General features: G+C 45.5%; 1 protein-coding gene across 11 annotated transcripts; it reads right to left on the bottom strand.

Annotated features, from left to right (window-relative positions):
* Positions 1-1,410: 1,410 nt before the first annotated feature.
* On the bottom strand, positions 1,411-9,041 carry LOC123045537 (uncharacterized). 11 transcript variants are annotated; one of them, XR_006421494.1, is made up of 11 exons: positions 8,765-9,038; positions 8,594-8,684; positions 8,132-8,517; positions 5,886-7,528; positions 5,623-5,790; positions 5,326-5,444; positions 4,686-5,118; positions 3,792-3,960; positions 3,459-3,692; positions 3,263-3,389; positions 1,411-1,837 (listed from the first exon to the last, which is right to left on the bottom strand). XR_006421494.1 is itself a non-coding variant. In XM_044468624.1 (4 exons), the coding sequence occupies exons 2-4, from the start codon at positions 3,604-3,606 to the stop codon at positions 1,642-1,644; spliced, it is 471 nt and encodes a 156-aa protein (XP_044324559.1). In that variant the 5' UTR covers positions 3,607-3,960; positions 4,686-5,319; the 3' UTR covers positions 1,499-1,641. The 11 variants fall into 11 exon arrangements, 1 of the variants encoding a protein (XP_044324559.1); XR_006421495.1 differs by having other exon boundaries at positions 3,796-3,960; XR_006421496.1 differs by having other exon boundaries at positions 3,459-3,960; positions 4,691-5,118; positions 8,765-9,041.
* Positions 9,042-9,892: the final 851 nt, after the last annotated feature.

Raw genomic sequence — 9,892 nt, 5'->3', positions numbered from 1 at the left:
CCACCCGCATCCATGCCGCCCGAGCAGCCTTACCTGCTCTCCCGCTCCTGAGCCGCGCAAATCCGCCCAAGATCAACGCGCCTCCCACTACCAGGGCCGCCACCTTGTACCCAGACCACCCTGAGAACATCAAAGGGGGTGGCTTTCAATAGCTTCTCCAAATCCAACCACTGCCAGAACCGACAACGACCGTCCAACCTCAAGCATCGCCAGAAAGCACCAGGCTGAGGAAAAGGGGAAGGGGAAGGACCGGCACACGACCATGACCGGCACCCCCTACGTCGGCGACAGGCGACTCAAAAACAGCAGAGCCCCCATCCCTCCTACCGACTTCCCCCTCCCCCCGAAGCACCCCTGCTTCGCCCCACCACGGCTACTGGTGCGGACTGGCGAGAGGCCACCAACAGCCACATGTCCGCCGAAGAGGGGGTAGATCCACCGCCATCACCACCAAAGATGGGCACAAGAGAAGCCCGCCCGCGCCGCACACTGTCGTCCAGAAGCCGGGGAGGAAGGCCCGACCGGACTCCAGGACGTGCACGCACCTCCACCACCTCAGCCACGCCACCAGCACTGCCCACCGATCCATGCCAGCGCCGGCCGCACACGGCCCCTGTTGGCCTCAGCCCTCGCCGCCGGACGGGCTGCCAGCGCCAGATCTGTCTGGATCAGACCAGATCCATGTTGCACAATTTGCCTGAAGGACGAAGCCCCACCTCCACCGCACAACCACCACTACACTAATATAGCATCGACCGAGAGTATCAGTCGTGAGACTGGAGACTATATCACAATCCCCTAATTACTTCCAAGAAAGAAAAACAAAAAATCAGCATGCAATCCCCTAATGCCGTCGATTTGATTTGATTGAAGCATGGAATCAAAAGAGAAGCGTGCTGCAGATAGGAAAGAAATAGAGCAAACAGTTACCGACGGCATTACAGTAGAAGAAAACGAAGATATATGCGAAAAGCAGTACAGAGATGCTTGTGCAACTTATCATACGTACCTAGAAGAATATTGTGATCCGCTACAGCACGCCACACTGAGACATACATGCTGAAATGCATTGTTCTCTCTTTTTTATAGGAGCCGAGACATACATGCTGAAATGCATTGTTCTCTCTCTTTTTTTATAGGAACACATACATAATTTGGTTACAATTACGAATTTTAATGCTGGTTAGTCAATTCTAGCAGAATAAAAGAATAGGTTTCATGCTATCCTGAGAATTGCTGAATCAATATCGATATATGAGCAGGCTCACACAACTTGTAAATTAAGCTAAGGGGTAGATCCTAAATATACTGTTTTTTTGCTTTAGCACATGTGTCTTCCTGTCCTCTTCACCTTTTGAGGAATATGGTACGCAGGGTTTGCTTAAGAACATGACAAAATCAACGTCGACCGAGAGAATTTGGCTGCTGCATATTACCTTCTGATAATTATTGTAGGCAAACCAGCATAGGCTGTACAACAAATATATACATGCAGAAATGTGGGCTCTTGGAAAGACGATAGTATAGAATGCCTGGCCACCCAGTGGCTTTATATTTTCAAGATACTCTTAACAACAAACTGACATAATACATGTAGGTTTAGACCAGCAAGCATAATATCATCAGGAACTCATCATTTTCTTACCACCCCATGTCTATCTCCAGCGTATCCTCGTCTTTCCAACAAAGGAAAACATCCTTTGTAAGTGTCAGCGGAGCCTTCTCCAAATTGTCATCAATGAAGCAATTCAGGACAGATCTGGGCAACCCAGTGGAGACTTCGCTGACAATGAAGCTCGAGTAGCTGATCAAGTTCTCAAAGGCACCTCCTGCAGACCTGCACAACCATGTTGACATTTAGTTTCTCACCCTGGCTCCCAGCAAGGCTGTGACTGTAGAAGCTAGTTTTTTTAAACGGGGGCATAAGCATAAGTTGTGAATCTAGAAGATAGTTTTGATGCTTACAACGACAACATTTAATTAGAAAACTAATGCATGTAAAACTAAGGTTGTATTCAAAGTGGTGACATGTTACTTCTTGATAAATATCCGCCGATAAAAGTATTTTAGTAACACAATTGAGTTGAACACATCGTAAATGGAAATAACACAAACTTTAGGCAAAGTAATTACTACAGTTCCTTTGGAATCAAGGACAGAAGAAACACAATAGACGATAACACGAGAAAAGTAATCGCTATTTTTGTTTTAACACTACTGATACACTATAAGATGTTAAGAGTTTTGGGAATCAACATCTTATCGACATAAGTACTTCACTTTTCTCAGGAACATGTGCAATAAGGAGAGCAAAAATATCCAATAGGAAGGAGTTATAGAGCACACACTTCATGCCCAAACAGTCCTAGTCAAGTAACTCAGACAACCATTAATGGTTTCAACCAAATAAAACCAACACATCATAATTCCTGAAACTCCCCGGGGTGCATGCTATGTAACCAGATCATCTATTCAAGTGTATATACCCAGCCAATGTTTATTGTTGCAAAATTGTGCACATTGTAAGAAAACAATTGTGAGGAAACCCATAAGATAAGAGAAATAAAGATGGCACCTTCCAACATGTGCCATCAAGAAAATACTAAACCCCCTTCTCTTGTAGGCTAACTACCTTCCGAACCCAAACTCTCCACACCTTGTATTGGTGCAACTGAATAAATTAGTATAGTAAAACGAGTTGTAACACATACAATTAAGAAAAGTCACAGTTTAGGCCTTAGAGAACCTAAATACAACGACCCAGGATTAATGTAGAAGCACACAACGACAAAAAAACACATGTCAAAGGAAAGTGCTACTGCCAGCAGAAGTAGCTGCCCCAGTGGTGGTGATCGAGACTATGCATGGGATTCATGTAGAAGCACCTAAACACAGGATTCATTATTGGCACCTGGAACATGGGTGCAGGCATTCCGGCGAAGTCAGCGATAATGGAAGCTTCGGGTATGGCAAGAACTTGCAAAATTTTAATGAGTGATAAAAGGATCTTATGGAGAAAAAACAGTAAAGGAATGCATATTTCTATTATGCATCATCGATCAAAACGATGGTTAATTGAATGAAGAAAACAAAAAATCACTTTTACTGGGAAAAATTGGTACTGCTACCTATTTTAATGTTATTAACTCGTTGGTGAGAGAGCTGCTCACTTGCAGATCACATAACTCCACGTATTTTCTGTACAAAGGTAATTTAATTTGGTAGTGACATTCAGCTATTTCCTTGGAGCTTAAAGGATTACCTACAAATAAAATTAGAGGAAATGCTTGTATTGCTAAATCTCATCAAGTGGTAGCTATCATTTTCATCAAGAAAAAACAACTTGCTCTCGTTGGTCATTATGTCAGGCGAACCTTCTCTGCATATTACTGAAAAACACACAATTAGCATTATGTTATGTACTGTTTAAGAACCGTGAAATGATTGATTTGGCTCACCTGCTAGCTTGGTTTCAGACAGAACCAACCCTAAAATCACCTGTCTTGTTGGTGTGGCCGCGGGTGGAGATGGCGGCCAGCGCGCGGCTCCCCAGAAGACGGCCTTCTTCGGCCACCATGCCATCACTGCGTGCATGGGTGATAGCATCCTCACGGCGGCGCCCAGCCCCTGCCAGCAGAAGTAGCTGCCCCGGTGGTGGTGATCGAGACTATGCACGAGATTGATGTAAGCACCTAAACACGAGATTGAAAATTGGCACTCTCTTTGGATTGTCAGTCAACTTCCCAATTGTGGCCATTGATTTTCTTGAGTTGAAGCAACGCCTTACAGACCTACTTCACTAAGGAGCTCAAATTGCCGTTGATGGTCTAGACATGCTGCACCGAAATCATTGAAGGCCGAACACTGATAACAATACCATTGTATATCTAGTCATAGTATTCCATTCCAACTATCCCAAGGAAAGAAAGATATCTGAAAGCTGCACTCCAACCTGCAAGGCTGCAACAGTAAGGGGAGAAAATTAGAATACACATAGGCTAGCAAAAATGATTATCATGATCTTAAATAAGCAAGCGATAGAGCAGTGTCGTTCTCACTAAGGCAAACGACAGAGTACAATAGATCGACCATGGATACAAGAAAGGAATTATACTCAATATTTAATAATCTCCTCACTCATCTCTGGTGCTCTGCAAGAAAGGAATTAAACTCAATATTGAACAGTTCTCCATTTTTCATCTTGACTTGATTCTGTTGTTAACTGCATTCCCAAAAAATAATGCTCGTGTTCTGAAATTTGAGTCATCTAGCAAAACGTAGTTCAACCTATAAAGTTGGTGCTGGCATCCACTCTGCCTCTAAACCTCCATTTATCTTTCTGTCATGGTCATATTTGCAGAATTTAGTTTGGACCATCAAGTTAGCATTAATTAACTCACAAGCTTATATGCATCTAGACATTTAAGTTTTACTCAAATCTCTACAGAAAGGTGGAAAAAGATGCAGGAACTAAAACTAGATCGTGAACTTCTAAGATATCTCAAAACTGGCACATGAGGGGACATATCCTAATATTAAACGTAAGTCGACATGAAGATATCCCCTAGATACAAACTTTCTGTAATTTATCATGAAAATTGTCACTGATATAGTCTAAAGTCCAAAATTTCATCATTCTTGATTATTATCAAAAACTTTTGTTTTGATTGATTAAATATACATACCAGACCTGAAGACAATGGTGCATCCCTTGCCGTTTTGAAGTTATAAGAAATTTTCCTGGCCTGAAGTGGAACTTGGTACCCAAATGATAGTTCTTCGTTACATGGACAAGCAACAATGAAATGATTCAGTTGCCTAGTTTACAAAGGTTATTCTGATCTGATCTTATTCCATTAAGTTCAACGAAGCGGGGTGACACTCTGGGAGGCATGGTGAACTTATCTTCAGAGGTGGCTTTACGTTTCTTGCTTTTCAGCTCTGCATTTTGAGCACCACCCAAATATATTTGATAAGAAAATAGTTACAGTACTAAACCTGACCATTCCTTGAGAATACACAACAGGAATCATCAATATGTTCAATAACGATCCGGTTGCCTCTAATCAGAATCACGCATGTTGAGTTTACTTATTGTAGGGGCCCAAGATAAGGGGCCTACAAAATAAATTCCAAACTAAGGTACAGTACGGAAACAAAATATCCAAAATCATATGAAAAAAAATACGCTATAAAGCAGCGAGTGCAAACATCAGGAAACAACTTGATCAATGTACCCTTTTTTCAAGGATGCATCTGACCGATGTGCCCTTGATAAGAGGAGCAAACAATGTAAGAAATGAAGTGCGGTTGTAAGGGAGATACCGCCACCGCTCGCCTTAAAGGCGATGTTCACCTTGCTCAGGAGCCATGTCATCACCCCTGTTCGCCTTTCCTCTGCTTGTCCTCCGGTCAAACAGAGCTCGGCTCGGGGTGCGGACATCCTGACAATGATGAGAAGACCATAAAAAACGTTAATGCAGAGGAGTCAAGACTGCAAACTACATAATCTGAAGCACATATAGAGGCCTAGTAAAAATTCACAAAAGGTGTGCACAGTTCAGACGTGCCCAGGCTTGCCCATTGATCTGGAGTAGAAGATGGGGGGCAAATGAGGTTTACCTTGTGCACAGCCATGAGAGAGACGAGGAAGGTGATGAATTGTGGCTCGCCTCCTCCTCGTCACAGATGTGCCCAGTGCACCACAGCAGCAAGGGGTTGAGGGTCGCCGTCTCCAAGGCACGGGATCACCCTGCCCGCTCGTCGAGCTCCTCTCCTCAAGGCCGCCGGCTAGATCCATTATGATGTTAATACATGGGGTTGAAACCGCTCTGCTATACCTATGATTGAAACAGCCCTGCGTTTGAGTTTTCTCCTATCCATACCTCTGGTTGAAACCGCCCTGCGACGGCGATCCAGAACCGTGGCCCCGACGCAAGATTCGGCGGGGTCTTCCGGAGGGGATTGGCGGGGTTTTCTGGAGGGGATCGGCGGCGGCGGCTTTATGGAGTTACGGCGGCAGCGAGATCCGGCGGGATCTTCGCGAGGAGATCGACGGCGGTGAGATCCGGCAGGGTCTTCTCGAGGAGATCGGCGACGGTGAGATCCGACAGGGTCTTCTCGAGGAGATCGGCGGCGGTGAGATCCGGCGGGGTCTTGGCGGCGGCGAAGGGATGGAGGGCGGCCGCGAACGAGGGCAGTGAGTCGGGTGCGAGTGGAGGGCAGGAGAGTCGGGCGTGCGAGTGGAGGGCAGGAGAGTCGGGCGTGCGAGTGGAGGGCAGGAGAGTCGTGCGTGCGATTGGTTTAGGTTTTTTTGCTGGTTAATTTTCGTAGGTTTTTTTCATTGGTTAATTTTCGTAGGTTTTTTTCCTTTGCTTTGTAGATGGGTGCGTGGGGGCGGGTGGGAGCCTCAATACGAGGTTTTTTTGGTTCATGGCGGCTCAGTGTGAGGTGAGAGGAAGTACCAAAAAAGATCGGGTGAGGTGGGACGAAAATTAAACCCGGAACGCGACCTACCAACTGAGACATTAGGAGTAGAGATATGCAAGGTGTATCAAGAGGATATTGTAGTGGTTGTTTTGCAGAAAGCTAGTTTTTCCCTGATAACTACATAATATAATAGTCAAATTTTATTTATGTCTTGCTACAATTGAATACATATGGTTGAATTGGGCAATCCAATTCCAACCTATCCCAATTATTAAGTTTCCCACTCAATTTTTATTAAGGTATCATCTGTCAAGATGATCCAACAACTGTAATGGCATAGTGGCTCAAATTTGTCCATAACCGAGAACACGGCTAATCATGATTAGTTTATACACTCTGCAGAGATTTGTACATTTTACCCACTGGACTCAACCCGAAGATTGAGACATAGTCTTTCAGAAGTAGTCGCCTAGTCCCAAAGGAGGCCCATCCCAACTATCATAGCTACATTTGCTGGCACATCCGGGTAAGGTCTCCACAATTGATCAACTAAGCCAGAGCGCATATTAGCAGTGGTTGTACATGGAAGCTACTATAGTCACTAAGTCTGTCTGATCTTTTTGAGCCTGAATGGCACCCACTTACATTCAGAGGGTATAAACCATGATGTTCTTGAAACCACCCAGCAATATTGTTCACGTGCACTTAGCCATGGTCCATGCCCTTAGAAAAGGAACAAGAAACCATGATGCAACCCTGTCCGTCCAGAGGTGAATTATATATTATGTTTTTACTCAAGTTATATTATATATAGTCCTCACAAAATCTCGATGAATACACGAACCAATCCCCGCCTACATAGCGTAGCAAGAATACACTACTGCGGTCTACAATAAGGCCATACTAACTGCATCTCAAACGCAATAGCATACTACCATAATATTCCTACACATGCATAATGTGTATTGTGATATATATAACTACATGCATAGAAAAATAATAGGATGAAGGATGATCAAGGTGTAACTTGCCTGGTACGTTGGATGAAGATCGTCGCACTCACAATCCTGATAATTCTACTAGTCACGCTCCGAGCAATCTATCGCAAACGAAAGAATCCAAATAAACAACCATGCCATATAAAAGAATCAAAAGAACAACAAAACAAATATGGCAAGGTTGAACAACAACAATACATATGGGCTCAATATTATAATATGGGTCTAGATGTGCTATAAGGTGACAAGGGAAAGGATCAACTCACAAGAGTTAATACAGAGAGGGATATTGCTATAAAAGATTATGTTTGAGATAATATAGAATAAAGTCAGAAGTATTTGAATATGAGTGTTCAGAATATTTTTAGCAAGTATTTGATACAAGTGTTTTACGGGCAAAAGAAATCAATTAAATAGGATATATGGTTTGCAAGATATGGCCTCCAGAAGGTTGAATCCGAATTCAAACAAATTCAAATTTGAACAGTGCAAGGGTGTGAATTTGCTTCTAATGGATTCTCCGGATCAATTTGAGTACACAGGAAAAATAATTGATGAATTTGGATATACGGTTCAAGGGACATAGCTAAACGAAAAATTGGTGAAAATATGTCTAAAACATGATTTTGAACCGCGGTTACTGTAGCATATCGCCATGTGCCACATGCGGATTGGCTGAGATGTTGCTGTGCGCGCGTGCTCACCGAAGCAGGGGGAAAACGGCGACGGCTTCGGGCGTGGGTGGCGGCGCTCCTCCGGTGGCTCTCCGGCGAAGATGAGGTGACGGGCGGATGCAGCTTGCGATGACGGAGACGATGGTAGCTTCGACGGAGATGTGAGCGTCCTCTGCTAGCGCTGCAGTGGCGTTTGGAGCTCCGATGTCGGTGTGGCTATGGCGTTTCTCGGTGTGGCCTCTCCGGTGGACCAAGGCGACTGGGAGGGTGGACCAGCAGGTGCGCAGAGTGACGGAGAAGAAGGTTGTGAGGTCAGTGACGACGGGGCGTCGTCAGGCGATGACAGTGTACGGGTGGAGCGACGGGTGGCGGTGATTTGCTCCGGGCAAGCTCGGCGTGCTAGGTTTGATTCTCTCCTGCGCGAGATAAGAAGTGAGGGAGAGATAGGAGAGCACGGAGATCATGGCAGAAAGAAAAGTAGGGGATCCTCACCCTTGGTGGCGCCAAATTCGCCGGCGGAGGGGCTGCTGGCGATGGGAGCTCCGACGAGATCGGGTTGGCTGGGGAGCTCGAACCCGAGCATCTGCTAAGGGGTAAAACGGTGAGGGGGAAGATATAGGACTAGGGAAGGATGGTAGGAGCTCCGAGAGGTCGAAGGCCTACAGGCGGCGACGAATTTCGTCGATGAAGTACCGGCGACGAGGCGAAGATCCGCAAGGTCGCTGCGCTCGATTCCCTGCTCGGTTGTGCGAGGCAAGGCAAGGGATCGAGAGAGGAGATCGACGGCTGTTCGGGGTTGTGCGTATGCGAGCGAATCGCAGACGGATCGGAGGGATCGGTGAGATCATGCGCAGGATACGCGCGCGGGTTGCGTTCTCGGTCGGGAGACCAACTGGAGGTGGAAGACAGCTGGGTGGGGCCCACCTGTCGGCTGGACAGAGAGAAAGAGAAAATACATTTTTTTTAAGTGTAACTAGGGCTTTATTCAACATTCAAACAGTTTGGAATACAAATGATGTTCGGGACATTCCCTAGCCACACATGGTGGCCGACGTCAAGAGTTGAGGCGGCCTTAGTAAACTATTAGCCTCACTATTACATTTCCTGGGTTCATTTCGAAAGATAACATGTTTAAAATCATTCATACGACCTGATATTTCATGCAGAATTGGAGCGTAAACTGCAGCTGTATATCTGCTGATGTTAGTAATTACTTCAGCGCAGTCGGATGCGATTAAAAGCCGTCGAACATGAAGATCCTGTCCCAGAGCAAGTGCCTCATTGCATGCCCACGCTTTCAAGCTGGTTGGGTCGGATAACCGTCAAAAACAACAGCTGACGCACCCAGGAAGCATCCATTGCTATCTCTACAAATAGCTGCTGCTGCACCAATGTTTCTGTGGCGGGATAAGCCCCCATCCACGTTTATTTTTTGACCTTAGTATCGGCCGGGGGAAGCCAGCCCCGTTGCCTCTGATGCGGTGGAGAACCTGTAGTAGCTTTTGGTAATGATGCAGCTGTGATCTCCAAGTCCTGCAAGTACCGATTGATAAAGCACATTGTCGATAAGGGGCTCTGGAACTCATTGTCGCGGATGGCTTTCTTCCTAGACCACCATATAGACCACATCGTGATGAGCACACGGACTAGGTCATGTTGCGGAAGAGTATCGAACAGCCAGAACAGCCATTGTCTTGCATCTTCGGATTGATTTGATATCACATGCTCCAATATACCTTCATCTCCCACCGCCCAAACACACCGAGCCATACGGCAGTTGAAAAGAGAATG

The sequence above is a fragment of the Triticum aestivum genome, chromosome 1A, assembly GCF_018294505.1.
Source record: "Triticum aestivum cultivar Chinese Spring chromosome 1A, IWGSC CS RefSeq v2.1, whole genome shotgun sequence".
Classification (NCBI taxonomy): Eukaryota; Viridiplantae; Streptophyta; class Magnoliopsida; order Poales; family Poaceae; genus Triticum; species Triticum aestivum.
This window is presented reverse-complemented; position numbering and strand designations above follow the sequence as displayed.

Excerpts from the sequence above, each read along its gene's own strand:
- LOC123045537 (XM_044468624.1), bottom strand. The coding sequence starts at position 3,606 with ATGCTATCACCCATGCACGCAGTGATGGCATGGTGGCCGAAGAAGGCC. Across the intron at positions 3,390-3,458 it reads GTCTGAAACCAAGCTAGCAG|TAATATGCAGAGAAGGTTCG; the intron begins GTGAGCCAAATC and ends TGTGTTTTTCAG. Across the intron at positions 1,838-3,262 it reads TCCTCTAATTTTATTTGTAG|GTCTGCAGGAGGTGCCTTTG; the intron begins GTAATCCTTTAA and ends ATGGTTGTGCAG.